At 43.7% G+C, this 18,217-nt stretch overlaps 2 protein-coding genes across 8 annotated transcripts in view; one reads left to right on the top strand and one right to left on the bottom strand.

The window, feature by feature from the left end:
• Positions 1 to 369: 369 nt before the first annotated feature.
• LOC142954473 (uncharacterized) lies at positions 370 to 7,526 on the bottom strand. Of its 4 annotated transcripts, XM_076095509.1 has the most exons (5): positions 6,893 to 7,526; positions 5,840 to 5,919; positions 4,963 to 5,677; positions 4,636 to 4,734; positions 370 to 2,649 (listed from the first exon to the last, which is right to left on the bottom strand). In XM_076095509.1, the coding sequence occupies exons 3-5, from the start codon at positions 4,978 to 4,980 to the stop codon at positions 2,020 to 2,022; spliced, it is 747 nt and encodes a 248-aa protein (XP_075951624.1). In that variant the 5' UTR covers positions 4,981 to 5,677; positions 5,840 to 5,919; positions 6,893 to 7,526; the 3' UTR covers positions 370 to 2,019. The 4 variants fall into 4 exon arrangements, with proteins under 4 accessions (XP_075951624.1, XP_075951622.1, XP_075951623.1 ...); XM_076095507.1 differs by lacking the exon at positions 4,963 to 5,677 and having other exon boundaries at positions 6,893 to 7,521; XM_076095508.1 differs by lacking the exons at positions 4,636 to 4,734; positions 4,963 to 5,677 and having other exon boundaries at positions 6,893 to 7,524.
• A 1,226-nt stretch (positions 7,527 to 8,752) lies between these two features.
• Positions 8,753 to 18,217, top strand: part of plagl2 (pleiomorphic adenoma gene-like 2) — a 36,376-nt gene continuing 26,911 nt past the window's right edge. Inside the window, exon 1 of one of the 4 annotated variants that reach the window (XM_076095500.1) lies at positions 8,753 to 9,031. The gene's annotated coding sequence lies outside the window, so the exon portion shown is untranslated. Of the gene's footprint in view, positions 9,082 to 18,217 lie in introns of all 4 variants that reach the window. The other 3 variants (XM_076095499.1, XM_076095498.1, XM_076095497.1) reach the window with 3 other exon arrangements.

Raw genomic sequence — 18,217 nt, 5'->3', positions numbered from 1 at the left:
ATTCAGGCTCTAAAGATTTATATAGATTCAGAGATGTTGAAAACTAGTCTAAATGAACAAAACACCAGTTTTAGTTCTGGTTGGGATTTCACGGTGGAAGCAGTGTGCCTTAGTGATAACAACTGAATCAAACATAAAACTAACAAATGGGTATCCAAATGTAGCTGTGAAGATTGAATTTGATTACTCTGTTGACAATAAAATTACGTTATATTTTTTATTTTCAGGTTCCCCCTTTGGCAGCAGTGGGCCTCAGTGACGTAGATAAACCCTGACTGTAATGTAAAAGCAACAAGAAGTAACCACATCTAATTTGGCTCTAAATTAATTTACATTAGGTTTACAGAAAACAGTCAAAATGATGCAAGAATCTGTTGAATCAATCTTTATTTGTCCTCCCAGTTAGGAGCCCTTGTTTGGTTGCTGTGTGTCTGAATGGCAAACTGGATCCAACATAAAAGTAACAAATAAGCAACAAAACACGTTTTGGAGATTAAGATTTGTTCACATTAGGCGGTAGCCAAAACCAACCAAAATGTCCATTTTTATTTGTCCTCTCAGGATCCCCTTTTGGCAGCAGCATGCCTTGGTGACGGGAATTTAAAAAGAGTCTAAAGATTTATTTGGATTTATTTAGATGTGTTATGAAAACTAACCAAACTCATGTTGACAAAATGCGTGCCATTAACTTCTCAGCTAGAATCCCCGTTCGCCGGATGTGTTCCACCCATCTACCTTATCAACCTGCTGCAGACCGCCGGTGCCGGCTGTCTGCGACCTGATACCCCATCACAGAACAGTCCGTCTCAGCTGAGATAGACTTCCCCACCTCCGGCTCTGGGCTACTCACAAACCATCACACGCCAGAGGCTCGATGGTTACATCACACCAACAGGAGGCGAGGAGGGGTGTCATCCGCATGTTGTGTAACATTTGTGTTTCTGGCAGTACTCATATTGTCAGGATCCCTGTCAGACCCTACACCTCCCATGGCCACACAGCTGCAGCCACTCCAGCTGATTACCTCCTGCAGCCTGACACACCAGACTCAGGCCCCACTAACGATTCCCCTGGCAATATATAAACTCTGGTCCTGCAGTCTGGGGTTGTCAGGTCGTACCGTCTTTCACCCGCTTCAACCCTGTCGCATCTTCTCCCTCGAGCGCCTGCCTCCGTTGTCCGTCGGTCTGGGAATCCCCCGTGCCCTCTGTGTTAACGGACTACTCACCGCCGCTCTGCCCTCCGTTGTGTTAGCGGACTACACACGCCGTCAAGCTGCCAGCTCTCCAGTGTCGAGCCACGGGACTCACACCGTCGATCTGCCTACTCTCTGGTATCGAGCCACGGGACATCACGCCGTCAAGCTGCCAGCCCTCCGGTGTCGAGCCACGGGACTCACACCGTCGATCTGCCTACTCTCTGGTGTCGGACCACGGGCTCCACACCTTCACACACCTTTCTGTCTTCTTCTCTGGCCAAATAAAGTCTGTTTTACCGTACTATGTCTCCTGTGGTCTTGCTATTGGGTCCTAACCGTGAACTCCCGTGACAGAACGACCTGACCATAATGGACCCAGCAACCACAGGAGCAGCTACGCTGTACAGGCCTAACAGTCTGCTGGAGGAGATGAGAAGTTTCGCTGCTGAAGTTTCTCGGATTAGCTGTTTCATGCAGGAACTAGCCCGGAAAGTCAAGTCTCCACCAGTTCCAGCACCCGCACTATTCCCTCCTGTCCTCGCTCCGCCGGTCTGGGAATCCCCCGTGCCGGCTCCGGATCCCTACGACGGAACACTGGGGAAGTGCCAGGGCTTCCTGTTGCGATGCCAACGGGTATTTGACCGTCAGCCCCAGACTTTTGACTCGGACGGGTCCAAGGTCTCCTACGTGGTTGGATTACTGCGGGGAAGGGCTTTGGACTGGGCCGTGAGAACATTAGGTTTTGATCGGCCAAATGCTGTGCCTTTTGTGGACTTTGTGGAGGATCTGAGGAGGGTTTTTGACCCTCCGGTGGACTCGGATTATATGGCTAAGCACCTTCTCAGCCGGAGACGGGGCCAAGCAAGTGTAGGGGAACACTCGGTGGTCCGGCCAAGTCCGGCTCCCCGTATTCGGACGGCATTCCGGCCGTCACCGTATCCAGCTGCTGCCTCGGAGCCGCAGCGAACTCTAGTTCCTGTTCCTGCCGCCTCTGCGCCAGCTCCTGTTCCTGCCGCCTCTGCGCTGCAGCCAGCTCCAGTTCCTGCCGCCTCAGCCCCGCAGCCAGCTCCAGTCCTGGCCGCCTCAGCCCCGCAGCCAGCTCCAGTCCTGGCCGCCTCAGCCCCGCAGCCAGCTCCAGTCCCGGCCGCCTCAGCCCCGCAGCGACCTCCAGTCCCGGTCGCCGCCGTCTCCGAACCGCAGCGACCTCCAGTCCCGGTCGCCGCCGTCTCCGAACCGCAGCGACCCCCAGTCCCGGCCGCCGCCGTCTCCGAACCGCAGCGACCCCCAGTCCCGGCCGCCGCCGTCTCCGAACCGCAGCGACCCCCAGTCCCGGCCGCCGCCGCCTCGGAGCAGCAGCGACCTCCAGTCCCGATCGCCGCCGTCTCCGAACCGCAGCGACCTCCAGTCCCGGTCGCCGCCGTCTCCGAACCGCAGCGACCTCCAGTCCCGGTCTTTAAAAGAAATAGCAGCAATTTTATATCAGCCTATGAACCAAACAGGATGAGACCCAGGCTCATTAACACGGACGAGAATATTTCTACACAGATACTGAAAGAAATGGAGACAGCATCAAAATAACATATTAGCAGTCATCATTGCATATCTGTATATGACAAAAATACCAAAGAAAGTAAGACATTATTCATTGAGCCTAATTGAATAGTTTTATTTAGTTTTTATAGTTCGTGTAGAACAAGCATATCATTTTATTATCACTACTGACTATTTTACAAAAAGAAGACAAGAAAACCATAATGCAGATGGGTTTGCCTTTTCAAAGGAATATACAGTATATCAAATGACGTTTCTATTTGCTTGTTAATAAATGTTCTGAACACTTGCTCAACTCCAATTCAGCTAATTGAACCATAGTTTGAGGGCCCGACACAGCGTCCAACCACACAGGCCCCCACTGCAACTACACTGCATCCACGACCGGTTGTCACTCCCTTGGCCTCAAATAGCGCCGCTTTGCCGCGCCCCTCGTTCTCTAATACCGGCGCGCAAGTCACCCTTCAGCGTGCGTGGTGTGAGGCACACTAAGCTTTTAAGAAACTACACCGTTAACCAGTTGGTGTCATTATTAGACGCTCAGAGAAAATGCTCCGGCAGTGTGATGACGTAGCTATAAAGGCCGGGGGGGGGGGGGGGGGAAAGCCACAAAGTGCAGATGGGTCAAACAAACAGGACTTTCAACCAGGAGACCGGTGTTAGTGTCTCAAAGTGTTGTTGAGTCATTTTTAATATACGTCCATATGTGTGTTATATGCCACGTATATATATATGTTTATGACGTGTGTTCTTCACTTATATGACGTATTACTTATGTTACATACTTATTTTAAGCCTAACCATGATGTTTTTCCTAAATCGAATGAAAGTGGTTTTGTTTGAATTCACAAGTGTAACCATGTGTTTACTGCGACTGTGCGCCAATGAGTCTGACAAAGCGTCGGTAGTTGGGACGAGAACATGTTGGCATCTATAGAGTGCTGCAGGGATGACGTAGTTTTGTAGGCCAACCCTTGAATTTATCATCACACTCGGAAAGATAATCTTCACAAATGAACACCGCTTTTATGATTTTTTATGTATTTTTGAAGCGTCATTACAATCAGCAGAAGTAAAAAGCTAACGTTACAAAGGAACCACACCACGGTCACATGAGCGGGAGTAAACACTGATGCTGTGACGTTGACGTTTTGTAGTCCCATTTAGCCACCTGTTAGCAACCACCTTTTTTATTTACTGACGTATTTTATATCTTAGTAAAAAGCATTAAAATCTATTTAACCTGTGTTAACCCTAGACCATCTCACCAAAGACCTACTCAGGAAAGAAAGGCCATTCTCTTTTTTAGTCGCGGGAGCCGGCGCGATGCTAACTTCAGGTGGTTGGCCTACAGAAATATATCTACTCCGCTGTGTGCATCTGGGAGGGAAATCTGTCTCTCTCTTACTTTGTGTCCCGGAGGTCCCCCCCCCCCACAATCCTTTCTAAGCTGTTTATCACCCATCTCCGCTAATGTAAACCGCCCATCTGTTTCAAACAAAACACATAAAAACACACACAGTCGTTTCCCACCCGAAAGAGGGGGATCGCTGGGTATTCTGGTGGCGAGGAAATACACTCCAGATGTGAAACAAATTGTCCCTCTTACTAATTACTATTGTGTTCACCGATGCTGATTTCGGTTCTCTTAGGGGTTGTATTTTTGGCCTAGATTGGGGGGCTTGTTTGTGTGCACGTTTGAAAGCTTGGGTGCACAATTATGAGGCCTACGGCGTTGAGATGAGAGATGCGAATGAAGAAGGTTCACCAGGACACCGGGGGAAGAGCTGGAGACTGTTAATGCGTAAATACGCGCAGATGTTTCTGCTCAGCTGCCTGATGAGCCCTCTGTCCTGTCATCAAAACTTCTGAAAGGGGCGTCTCACCCTCGCAGTGCATCCAATCAGGGCTGATGAGGTGTGCGGTGGCTCAGAGAGACACGCAGTGGGGAGTGGCCCGCTGCTATCGTGTTCACACGCCACTTTCTGCAACGTGAGAGAGAGAGAGAGCCAATCAGAACGAGTCTCCCCCCCCCCCTGCCACCATGTTGTCGATTGGCGAGACAGTTAAAAATCACTCGGCTAAATAACAGACCGCCGCGCAGCTGCAGTCGACCTGACTGCGGCTGCACCGACCGCGCTGCCATCCAAATAAACAAACGGCGGCGAAAATGAAAGAGGTCCCGCCCTCTTTGTGCCGGGAAATCGCATCACCTCAGCCGTCTCGACCATCTATTCTTGGTTCAGTTTGTTCCACGGCGTCCTCGGCACGGAAAAGCTGCAGGAGGAGAAGAGACAAAACGGCAACGGCCCGGGATGCACCGATACCGATATCGGGCCCATACTGACTCGCATAGCTAGATCGGGTATTGTTGACAATGTGGCCCATCTATTCATTTCAGTTCTAGGTTTACGTCTGGTTAGGCCTACATGTGCGCGTGCTGCGTCACGCGTTAGCTACACGCCAGTAGACCGCTCAGCTGAGGGAGCAAATTGGAGGTATTTCATGTCCGATACGCCGAAAAGTACTTCAGCATCTGCAAAGCCAATGTTTGGAGGGGTGTCCGCCGAATGTAACACAGCCAGCTTAATCAAGGAGCATCGCCCCGAAGAATTCTACGAATTTGAAAGATTTTCTTTTACCAAGTTGCCGGCGCACGATATTATACATTCAACAACAAGACACAAACAACAATTCAGTACATGTATATACGTTTATATCTGCGTATTTAGTTATAACATTTGGTTTTACAAAGTTATGACAAAGTTATGACAGTGATATTTAAGTCAAGTCTGATGCTGTTGATCCCAGTCACTTTATTTATTTTACCTTTATTTAACCAGATAAGTCATTTGAGAACCAGTTCCACAGTGAGGCATACAGCTGATTCATTTCACACTGGTATCGGATCAGTCCTCGGTATCGGGACTGAAAACAGTGAGATCGGTGCATCTCTAACTACAGCCGAACTACAGACAGAGGATCTCCTCCTTTTTGCGTTCTTCACACATAGCATAGAAATCGTTCTGATACACACAGGTGCAATAACAAAATACTCTTTGGATTGAACATAGTACATGTTATACTCACAGTCACTTTATTATCGGGCTGATATAAAGTTTCATAGGCAACTTCTATGTGACCTTCCTTCCTGTACCACATGGCCGTTACTGTGAAACAAAAGAAGAAGAAAAAACTGAAACAAAGTGTGTCAGACATCTGCCTTCATCTTTTTTTCTAGAAACATAATTTATTAGGCTAAAGCACCTGTAAATAGTTCACTTATGTTCCTCTATAATAGTTTATAATGTCAGAGCCGTAAGAGTTCAAATGAAGTTTTCCAGAAATGATTAGATTAAAAAAGAGAGAGAATATACCAATAATTATCTGCTTATTATTCTACAACAAAATGCAATAAAACAATAGCAATCTTATTTTGCTCAAATATTAGAGAGTCCCTCCTGTTTCAGTGTCTGTTGGCGTAATATGTGTAAAGTCTCACATTTAGATGTGATTTAATTAAATGTGCAATGATGGGATTCTTTCACTGAAATCAACAATTTAACTGAAGCACATTATTTCATGTGAACTTTCTCACTTTGAATATTTCATTCTTAGCACTTCTTTGATTGTCCTAATAATGAATGAATAATGAAACTTAAAATGTTGCCTTTAAGGTTAATTATACATGAATGAGCCATTACTTATTATTAATTACATTCTTATACAAGTGTATTAAAATGTAATGTGTATTATTATTATTATTATTATTATTATTTGTGAGCAAACAAATACTGCTGTGGAGACTAGACCAGCCTAAATTTGCTATATTTTTTTGTCTCAGTTCAATACTCAATTATTGTCATTTTTCACACTTTTAGAAATAATTCTTTGCCTGAAGACAAAAAAGTTATGTGACTTTTTAAAGCGCTATCGAAAGCTAAACGACATCCTGGTCTTCACGTGGACATTTTGTGATTTTTTTATATATATAAATGTCCAGCACGCGACTAAATCAACTTTCAAAGTTTTTTGGGATCCAGTTTTTTTCTCTCTTCCTCGCAGTTACTGTAGCATTCAAACGGAACTGAGACCCTCAGACAGAGGACTAGAGCCCGGTCCACGAGGGTCTGAATCGTCTACCTGTGCCCGTTGGGTCCAGAATGATGGCTGTCTCCGCACGTTTCGCACCCAACTCTTGAGAGAATGAAACATTACATCTCGTCCACATATCTGTTGAGCACACTGACAGGTAGGCCTATAGCTGCGGCTTCTGGAGTCCCCCCCCCCCCCTGAACAACTGGCATTTTCTATCCCGCTCCGCTGTATTGAACACGCCAAAAGCGTTCTTTTGGTGCTTTCATGATCGGTCGGAAATGTCGCAATTACGAAGAATCGATTGATTACAAGACCAAAGACGCGAATACACAACTGAAGTTCTTTGTGATTTTTTTTTTTAACTAAGCGATCGTTAAGCCGCTAAAGTAGTTTATTATGTTCATTTAATAATTTAAAAAAACAAGCAGTGGCACTCCAACATAAAAGTAGCCTTTCATGTTTCGGCTCTTCTAAAAATAAATAAATCTACAGGCGTAAAAACATGAACCTTTTTTTTCAGCGTTTATTAAACTGTTATCTTCAACAACATACACACATTTTTGTTTTGTTTTTTACAGGTTTGAAATGTGAGCAGTCGGGGCAGCACTTGAAAGCAGCATTATTGAAGAGTCTTGCTCGCTCCCCCAACGCTCACTCTCCCCCTGCACAAACACATTCACCCTGCGGGCTCTGGGGGGGGGGGGGGGGGCTGCTGGAAGCCCGTGGGGGGGGGGGGGGGGGGGGGGGGGGGGGGTGATGAGGAAACGAGTTAATGTGCCCTGGAAGTAATTCTTTCACCCCCCCCAACCCCCTCCCAAACAAAAAAACACAAGGTGGGAGAAACGGGACCACCACCACCAGTAGCCACTGGTAGCCTTCAACACGTGGGGACCCGAGGCGGCCGTCCACATTCCTGCTGACGGGCTGAAAAACCCTGCTCGTTTTCTTGCTCCGTGTTGACACTTGTTGACGCTTCAGCGAATGTAGAATGCGTGATTCAAGTACACGTTAAGCCGCGTGTGTTTTTGTGCGATAATTAAACGATTAGGTTAATTGTCTTGTAAGTTATAAAACATTTGTATGTTTAATGTGCTTCAGAAAAAAATGTTTGTGTAAGCCAAATAAATGTGAGAAAACCTCACGGTTCAATTATAGTGAGAATATATATAAATATATATGTATTATATATATATATAAATATTAAGTATATATACATATATATATATAGATAGATGTTGGGTGTGTTTTTCTCACACTTTTCTGTTCTTAATAAAACATTGTTAAAATGAGTTTATACATTACAATGCAGTGATTTCCTGTTTTTCTTTTGAAGGGAACAATTTGTATTCCCAATGGGCTGATAGAAACTGTATAATAAATACATTGGGAAATAAATAAATAAAGTTACTCTAAATGAGGAGAAAATCAAGCGTTGAGCAGCTGATATTGGGATCATGTCTGAGAACATTTTCTCTCATTCTTATAAGGTTTCAGGAGCTATAGGTGGGTGATTAACACAAGTCCTGCGATTTCTTAGATTTTTTCTAAAAATATTTAATAACTGCAATACGCATCAAAAGTATGCACATTAAAATGTTATGAAATAAGCCAAGTAGAGATAGGGCGAATGCTATATTGAAATTTGATTGTATCAATAAGACGATATCTAAATATTACATGTCAATATGTCAAACCCTGGCTCCGCTATAGGCAATAATGAATTTAAATATTTTGAAAATATATTTAATGTTTTTCATAAACCGAATCTAAAGAATGTATAGTTTGTACTGCAGGTGTATTAAGTGAATGAATTGCTTGTTGACTGGGAGCACTGCTCTGAAAACAAGAAACAGTAAGCTGTCCCTGCTTGAAAAAAAAAAAAAGTTTGTGAAAGTGGCCTGACGTCACACTCCCACAATGCTTACCGCCCCATAACTCCGCTGCAGCCTGAGGGGAGCCAGGCACACTCTCAGGCCCCGAATATCAGAACAATTATTGTGGGGGGGTGGAAGACAAAAACAAATCGGGAAAATAAGAACGAAACGACGGATCGAAGGGGGGAGAAGAAGAGCGGTGGAGCTGCGGCGCGGGGCTCTCCCACGGTGGGTGTCTGGTCCGGTCCGAGATGGAAGGTTACCGGGGCTCCATGTGAAATTGACTAATGCGGTGCTGGAAACTTTCTAGGTGGGTAAAAACTGCTCGTTTCGTCCCCCCATCTGTCGCCCTGTCTCTCGGTAAGAAGCCGTAATGTGGCTGCACGCTCTGCTGTTTGCATGTGTCGCCTTTGAAAACAACTTTTTTTTTTTACCAACTTTTTTTTTATACCAGCCTCGCGCTGACGTGCGCGACGCTCGAATTGTTGTGAACGCGTCGTTTGCTAGCTATCGCGTTGTCGGGACTTGTTTTGCGTAATCCCTGCGTACTTTCGCGGCAGCGTGGAGAGGGATCTCTGGGTATTTAATTGTTAATTACGCGATCGCCTCCTCTGCCCATCGAGGCTTCTTCTTCTTCTTTTTCTTTTTAGGGGAGGGGGGGGGGGGGGGGGTCGGGTCGGTAAATATGTTGCAAATGCGATCGTGTGAAGTTGTTGTAACGCGGTGCACTTTGTCCAGCGGCCCCCCCCCCCCCCCCCTCTCTCGCCGTTGACCGTCTCGTGTTCCGTGCATGCTTTTTTTGTTTTTTTGCAGGGCGATCTGGTGAGTTTTAAGCACCCACCCCCCCCCCCCCCCCGAATATTTATCAAAAGTGTGGTGGCACGCCGCTGCAGAGGAGAGGGGAGTGTGTTCGCTTTGCGAGGGAGGAGGGGGGAGAGAGAGAGTCTGATAAAAGCGGCTGCTTTTCTGTGTGTGTGCATCACGCTCTTACGTTCTCCAAATTAGTGTCTTGATATTTTAAAGCCCCCCCCCCCCTTAAAAAAAAATCAAGTCGCTGCAGGCTGGATGCTACTCGGGCCCCTTTACCTACATTGTGTCGTATTTGTTTCTGATCCTGCATGTGTCTTCTGTGAGGGAGAGAGTGCTTTTTTTTTTTTTTTTTTACCTTGGAAGCGGACAAATAACATCCAAGACCCCCCCCCCCCCCCATCAAAGTGAGGGGAGGGGGGGAGGGGGGTCAGAATGTGGGGTTCTGCTCATGCACTTGTTATTGAAGGCTGCCTTGGCTGCTACTCTTGGCTATGCTATCGGGTCAGGAGTGTGGAAATGGTCGAAAACATGTTGCAGAGACATAAAGTTGTTGTTTTTTTGTTTGTTGCCTGCTGTCACCGTGTTGCTCCCGCAGTGTTGTTGTTGTTATTTGCTGTTGTCCTCGCAGTGTCCCGTGGGGGACATCCTGTGCTCTGCATGTGGTACACGTGTGGGGATGTCCACAGTTTCATGTCGTCCATCATCACGTTGTCCCGCTTGAAATATGACAAACAATTAATTGGCGGACCGATCGATTAATCGGTCGCTTCGGCTCCAGCGTCTACCTGCACTTGCCTTCCTCGAGAGGACGTCCAACGTCCGCCTGACTCGTCACGCCATTAACGGCAATTTAAGATGATGATCTCTTTATTTATTTTTTATTTCTAAGTAGAGAATGAACTTCTCTGCCTGGTTTCATTGGCGCTCTATATAGACAGGGATTCACTGTAATTATCCTCAATAATAACAATAACTTTTAGAAAAGAAGAGGAAGTAACTGGTGATTTGGTGGAAGATAAAGCAGCAGTTGTTATACGGCTGCAACCTTTATGATATATATGGATATATAGATAAGACTGATGACTAGCTGCGTTACTTCCCTCCTCTTCAAGAGACGAGCTGCACGCTCCATCAAGGCCTCCAGCTACATAATAAGGAAATGGAAGGGGGTCTGTCACGAGACAATGGCTTTGTTGCTGCCAGTCCCATGTGTGTTGTGTGTTGTGATGTTTGCCACTCTCCTGCTACGACCAGCCCCGCTAGCGATGGAGCCGATCCACCGGGGGGGAGTTAAGAACCTTATTGTTGTTATTCTGGTGGACCTGTTTATAGCTTGTGTAATTGGTAGTAATAGTCTCATAGAGGGGGGATTGGTTTAAGTATGTTTGACTATAGTGGTGAGGAATACAAGAATAAATGACAAAGTAGATAAATTAGTTCTTTATTCAATAAACATTGGACTAAAACGTCAAAAGTCAGGGGTGGCCAAACTATTTTTTTAAATATAAGGAGTCACGGGTCAAACAATAATTAATAAGTGCAGCTTTCTACCAGATACACTGCAAGAAAAACAGAGTTTCTACACCAGAAAACACACAATTCATTTTCTATCAAAAACAAGTACACAATACCACTAAACAGTTTCACTTTAGACATTGCAGTAGTTAACTGCTGTGCCCACATATTACAGAAAGCATTTCTGAATCTGAATGAATTCAATACTTTCAAACTAATACAGTGCATGGCCTAAAATAGTAAGAACAAATATTCTGATGTTGTGTGTACAGTCTGTAGAAACGTTAAGTTAAATGACAGACAAGACCCTGTAAGTCTAATATTAGGATGTAACAAACACAACAGGCAGAAATGGTCAAATGTCTTTGTTTATTTGTGCCAAGAGGTTAAGACAGAGATGATTTCACCAGATGTATTTGACATCTAGTGTTTAAACTAAGATGTGCCTTTAAAAAACAATATATGCTCAAGCCATATTCGTTTATTTCTTAAAAAAAATAAATCATGTTTGGCCCACTGGAGTTGTAGCCAGTCGCTAAACAGCTCAGGAATTAACCCGCACCGTTCCCACTTTTAATATTTTGTCTTTATCCGTCAGCTTTATCCGTTTAACCCGACGGTTGCCGCTGCTCCGAGCTCCGGCTCCCCAAAAGTATGTTCTGCCGCCTCCGCCAGCTTCTTCTCATTAACCGCCGTGCACTGCCATTACTTCCATGCCCCCGTGGTCGGAGGCAGCACATTTCATGTTATGCCTTTTGTGAGAGAGAGAGAGAGAGAGAGAGAGAGAGAGAGAGAGCTGTTTTCAAGCTGAATGGGAGGTCTCCTCCTCTGAAGGTCCCCCACAATCCCTTGCGCCTCTGCGGGCAGCGGTTGGTAGTGGCAGCAGAAGCGGCGGCGCTGGCGGCGGCGGCGGCTACAGGCAGATTTCCATGAGAAAAGAGCATCAGATGGGTTAATGGGAGGGACGGCCCCTCTGAGGGGACAAATGGTAGTTAATAACCAGAGAAGAATCGGAAAAGCTCTGATCCCTTCCTTTGTACTTCTTCACCTTCTAGAGGCAGCGACAGGGGGGGGGGGGATGGGAACAAGGGACACTGCGTTCACGCTGGAATGGATGTTGTTCACCGAGGGGCTGCAATAAGATTGCGCTATTTATTATTTTCTCTGGAAGAAAAGACACGAGAGGAGGCCTTAGACCTAGACCTTGCGTGGGGCATCGCAGGAGAAGTCTGTGTGTGCATGTTGTGTTTAATATGTTCCTGTGCTCAACATGCATGTGTGTTTGTGTCCAGTGTCGTTGGCCGATTTATTTATCTGTGGTGCGCGAGGTTTCAATCAGTAGCTGCTGGTCGCTGTGATGGGGGGGGGGGGGATTCATAGCGTTGTTTACTTGCTCTGTACTGATTTGAAGCATCATCTTCGCCGGTTTCAGACTGTATTTTATTCAAGCAAAGTTCTTGGACAGCTTGTTTAACGCTATGATTTTTTTTGTTAAAGGGTTTTATATTCCTCAGGTATGAGGAAAGGAAAGTATTTTAAAGTATTGTTTTTGGGTACCAGTATTGATGTGTACCCTGCTTTTAATACACATGGCTCTGTGACGGACCGATCACTGAGTCAGTCAGCTCGCGTTAGTCTAAAGTTCATTCATGACCACGGGAACTGGCTTTGGATGGATTTTGCTCAGTTGCAGTTAAATACATAGAGGAAACCTAATATTCAGCGTTGTTGTCAGTTAGTGACTCTTCTCTTCTTGTGCTACTGAGCAATTTTGAAATTAATTGTCAGCCCATAATTTCCGCTGACGGCCACAGTGTTGAGCAAAAGGTTTTTACGGGTTCAATTTGTACAGAGGATAATAGGAAATGATATGCAAGGGTTAAAAAGGATATATATTTATGAACAGAAAACATGACTTAAGCCCCCAAATAACACAACACAGTACAAACACAACATGGAGTCACAGTGAAACAGACCAAAATACAAAATCAAGTCTAGTAAACACAAAAACAGCGTATATCCTCACAACGTATATCAGCAGGTCCAACAACCTAAATAAATAACTAACATTAAAGGATGTATATATAATGAAGAAAAAAATGTATACAAAGTTCATTATTATACAGAAAACTCATCTTGGCAGCCTTCAGCTGCCAATGTTGTTAGTATTTTTACTTGCACTATGTCCTTCCACAACAACATTCTGTTTAAAAACATTCTTACGTGATTGATATTCAAGGAATCCACAACAGCGGCTTTGAAAATTCATCTTTTCCCTAAAATAATACCAGGTCGATAATATGACTGTCTATCTGTGTAACATCAAAGTCACCCAGTGGTTTGTGGACTACGGGTCGCCATCTTGTATTTTTGCAACCAAAAGTGAGGAGAGGGCGGAGTTACAGCCGAACACTGAATAAGACATTTTTAGGGCGACCGAAATGTTTCAATTAACTTTCATGAAGCGAAAACTCACTGTGAAAGGGTTAAAGTTATAAGACGAAAACAACAACAACTCCCAGACCGGACAACACCGTGGTAACGATCTGTCAATCACAGTAAGCCCCGCCCTAAAGCATCCCCTGCTTTATGGTCTGTTTGACTCTAAATGGACCATCATTTACTAAATGAACATCATGCTGTATTGAAGAAGACTTGAAACTAGAGATTGAGACTATAAACTCATGTTTACAATGTTTACTGAGGTAATAAATCAAGAGAGAAGTAGAGTCATTTTCTCATAGACTTCTATACAACCAGAGGAGTCGCCCCCTGCTGGTCAGGAGAGAGAATGCAGCTTTAGGCTCTTCAGCATTTGCTTCACTTTTCGGACCCGGAGGTTGGAGCTGTTCACTCAGATTCCATAAAACAAAAACCACACTAGTCTGTTTTTGAATGAATCATTTACATGGAAGTTGATCACTGAACTGATTCATAAAACACACTTTCACATTCGATATATAGGTTTTCTTTAAATTTGGGTTATAGCAAAAACACGCCGCTCTTTACCTCGTTTATAGTGAATACAGCACAATATACATTTACTGCGTTTAGTTGGCAGCCGTGACAGAGAGCAGAATTATGCTTTGCTGTGTAAGAGACTGATTGAAAACAGACAAATGTGCAGCGCAGTGCCGCTCACTCACACACACACACACAGATATTTACAGGGCTAATTAAAGTAAAACAAAAAAAGAACCTTTGCGTTTTCATTTTTTATTATGTATAGGCACAAAGTTAATAATACACGCAGGCACATGCTCTGGCGGAGGGCATTCTGACGGCTCCTGCAGCATGCCGGTCAGAAATAGTAAGAGGATGCTAGATGCTTGAACCGCATACTGCCACTTTTCCTCGCGGATCTTTTTCTAGGAAGAGCGGGGCAGCTGTGGCTTTTCAGAACCTAGATCCATCCATCAACCAGCACCCATGGTTTACACCACACAACGTAACGCACGCACACACACACACACACACACACACACACACACACACTCTCTCTTTCCTCTCCCTCTTTTCCCTCCCGGCTCCATTTCCTCCATGTACCTTCACTTCTTTCCGTCCCCTCTCTCCCCCCCCTCTTTTTTCTCTCTCTCACTCCGTCCCTCCATCCCTCTCTGTTTCGCCCCTCGTCCATCCTTCTCTCCCGGACTGAGTTTACAGCCCTCGGGCCACTTCCGCCAGGCTGTCTGCAGCCGATTTATTAATAGGCTTTTCTCTCTCTGCAGTAAACACAGCGTTGGTTAAGGGGTCGTCTCTCAGACACTGATAGACTTGTACTTAACCTTAGGCACCGACTGACTTGGGAATAGAGGGAAGTCTGTTTCAGAGACGATCCACTGCAGATGAAGTCACAGAGGGACCGTGGGGATATAAACACAAGTGGCTTACAGTAAGGCCTTTGGGGATATTTGAGATTTTTCCGGGTTGAGTTTGGTGAGACGACAGGAGTGGCAGAAGGGATGTCATGTCACGCCGTCCTTTTATGACTCAACACATTTTGTGTGTTGTGCGGTTTAGTGGTCTTTATATATATAACATACCAAATCATTTCGTGGGACAGCTACGAATAACGGTTCAGTATTTTTCGTAGAAATAGCTACGAAAGCTGGATAAGACCAGCCTGAACAAACACAGGACTTTCAACCACTGGCTCATAGTTACATAACAAACATACAGATTTTAAAACCACGATCTGTTCCTAAACCTCACCAAGAACATAACGCAAAGCAATTTAACTTAGCGTAGCGTAATGTAACGTAACGCAATGCAACTTACTTAACTTTCCTTCATTAACGTGTTGAAGTCCACCGGACCTCCCTGCACATTGAAAATGGATGCTAAAGGAGCACCCAGTGCGTTAAGAAGTGACGCCAAGGGCCACTGACCAGACGTCCATATGTGATGAGCTGGGAGTGAGACCGTGTGGTCGGTTACTATCCTGGGATGTGTGTGAGGTTCTGTCATATTGACCTCCCCTGTCCACGTCAACGGGAAATCCTTCAAATGAATCGACATGCGAGTTAGGACACTTGGTAAAGGAGCGTCTGCTGTTTGTTGAATTTGCCCTTTAATAAGAAGCGGCGGAGCAGTGCTGGACCCGCCAAACAAACACGAGCCGCAGCTTTGCCGGATTTAATGCTCCCACACAGACACGCCTTGAACAATATACTGACATCGTCATGGCTGTTACCATGCGGCGTGTAAAGTCTCCGAGTGTTATTGTCTCGTGGTTTCAGAGACAGATGTTTCAGTCCGTTGGTTTTATTGTATCGCTGTGACTAGATATTAATCTACGGTAAAGCTGGAAGCCAAAACATTTATGATTTTTGTTTGATGAATGTCAAATGTTAGTCAATCACTTAATAGGCCGGTTGTTTCAGCTCTAGTTTATTACTTAGTTAAGTATTTATCATTTATTTCAACATATAGATTTTTAAAGTTTTATAGTCTTTTGTTGTTTTTGCTTTTGTGTATATTGTTCTATATTTATTGTGTGTTTATTGATCTACAGGAGAGCTGCTGCATAAAAACGCTCACACACAAACTGCAAACCCATAAACGCTTGTAATTCATCATAAACTGTGACATAACTCCTTTTAAAAAAGAGAATTATGAAGCCTAATCTTTTTACTTTTACCATCGCTTTCGTTATCGATCAATCTGCTGATTATTCTCCTGATTAATTGATTAATGCTTTTGTTTATAAAATGTCAGAAAAAAGTGAAATACTAACACTCTAATAGAGTTTCCCAAGGCCTTAGTTGAAATATTGAAATATATTCAGCCTACTATTGATGTATAAAACATATAAAGTGGTGCAAGAAGCAGCAGCCAGTGAGTTTTTAGATGCTTTTTAATTTTCTGACGATAGACGGAAGCATTAATAATTCCATCTCTAATCGGGGCCGGTAAGGGAACAGTTAGGCAACACCAAGGATTGCCTGTGACTGAGATGTTGAATTACTCAGGGCTATTATTAGGGCTGACACAAAGGAACTACAGAAAAACAGCACATAACCTGCTGAATACATAAATAAAGGAATTGTTGAATTCAGTCATCAAATATCTGATGTGGTAGTTCCCAACTTCTCCAATAAGAGGATTTGCTTTTCCATCTTTAAGAACATCGCTAATTAAATACTTTGAAAAATGTTTTGCTTTTGAAAAAAGAAATTTATGCAAAACTTTTAACTATTAATTTGAAATCGAAATGTGTCTTTTTATACACTAAACAATTCATTTAAAAATAACACCAGCAGATGAATATGTATTAAAATGATTCTTCATCGTACAGGATGGAATATGATTTCTCTTCTTTAAATAAATGAGTCTCACTGGCAATAACAGCTGATTGTTTTGGACTTCTCCAGCTGTGTTCCCAAACACACCAGTATTTGAAAGAGGACAGAGATGTGTTTAATGAAATAGAGCAGAAGCTCAACCACAGAGATGACCTGCTGCTTTCATTTCAATCTACAACAGTTCATCACGAGTTTCTTCAATTTGAGGATTTGTTTTTGTGGCCTTCAAAAAGCAGTCTAATGATTTATGTTTGGAAGACATTTGCCTGAACTGGAAAACTATTAGATTTTATTCATGATCATCAGTGGCCGTGTCACTATCTGTTCACATGAGCCGAAGTGGAAGTATCGTATTGTGCGCCGTGAGCGAGGAATGCACCAGAGATGGGCAAAAATACATCAAAATGTATTTTGATACAAAATACAAAATACCCCTCAAATAAATGTATTAAAATAAAATACAAAATACTGGTGCCAGAAAATGTAACAAAATACAATACATGTATTTTGTATTTAAAATATAGGAAATACTTTTTTCTGGATTTTCACAATTTGGTATAGCAGAGCATTCAGGTTTGAGCTATAAAGTACACAAAGCTCTGGTGAAGCCCAGTCACAGACATGTTGTCCACCTGGCCAACTGTAGAATGTATGAAATAATAAAACTAAGAATACTTTCCATAATATGCCTTTTAAAGAAAATAAATTGGATATTTAATGTTTTTTAGTTTTTTTAACAAATGGACATCTACTGTCATAGCCTGGCTAACTGTGAACTATATTATCTGCCAGTAATTGATATGGCATTATGACATTCACATTGAGAAGATACAGCATAACTTGTAACACAGTGCAAGATTAGATGGTCAGACGTCTCTTGATAAGGTTATCATGAACATACAAGCTCCCAATCTCCCTCTTCCTATAGCTAGCTACTCCACTGATAAGTTAACTTGCTAAACACTGGCTATGCACTAGCCTAGACAGCATGCTAGCGTCATTAGCATGTTAGCATCGAGCTTGATATTATAACCATCACCATGTATATACAATAGGCTATGTAGCCAGACCCAGACATACATTATACATCAAGCTAGTTGACATCTGTCACACTCAGACAATCCGTTGAACTTGAAGATCTGAAGACTGAACTCGTGAACTGTTTTTTGATTCATGGAGAAAGTATTTTGAGTATTTTAAATACAAAATTACTCTACTCTAAAGTATTTTGTTACAAATTACGTTCGATTTTGATCAGCCCTATCAAATACAAATGACAATACTCAAAAGTAATTGAAATACGTATTTCAAATACAAGTAATAGAAATGCTGCCCATCTCTGCCAGTACCGCACAGTGTAGTGCGCG

The sequence above is a fragment of the Anarhichas minor genome, unplaced genomic scaffold (genome assembly GCF_050575085.1).
Source record: "Anarhichas minor isolate MPS153535 unplaced genomic scaffold, ASM5057508v1 ptg000020l, whole genome shotgun sequence".
NCBI lineage: Eukaryota > Metazoa > Chordata > Actinopteri > Perciformes > Anarhichadidae > Anarhichas > Anarhichas minor.
The sequence above is the reverse complement of the archived record's forward strand: the minus strand, read 5'-3'. Positions and strand labels throughout refer to the sequence as shown.

What these genes read in the sequence shown, in the direction of transcription:
- LOC142954473 (XM_076095507.1), bottom strand. Translation starts at nt 6,980, where the DNA reads ATGTGGACGAGATGTAATGTTTCATTCTCTCAAGAGTTGGGTGCGAAA. An exon ending in TCTGGACCCAACGGGCACAG is followed by an intron (nt 5,920 to 6,892) that starts GTAGACGATTCA and finishes TTTGTTTCACAG; the next exon opens with TAACGGCCATGTGGTACAGG. An exon ending in AGCCCGATAATAAAGTGACT is followed by an intron (nt 4,735 to 5,839) that starts GTGAGTATAACA and finishes CTCACGTTGCAG; the next exon opens with AAAGTGGCGTGTGAACACGA.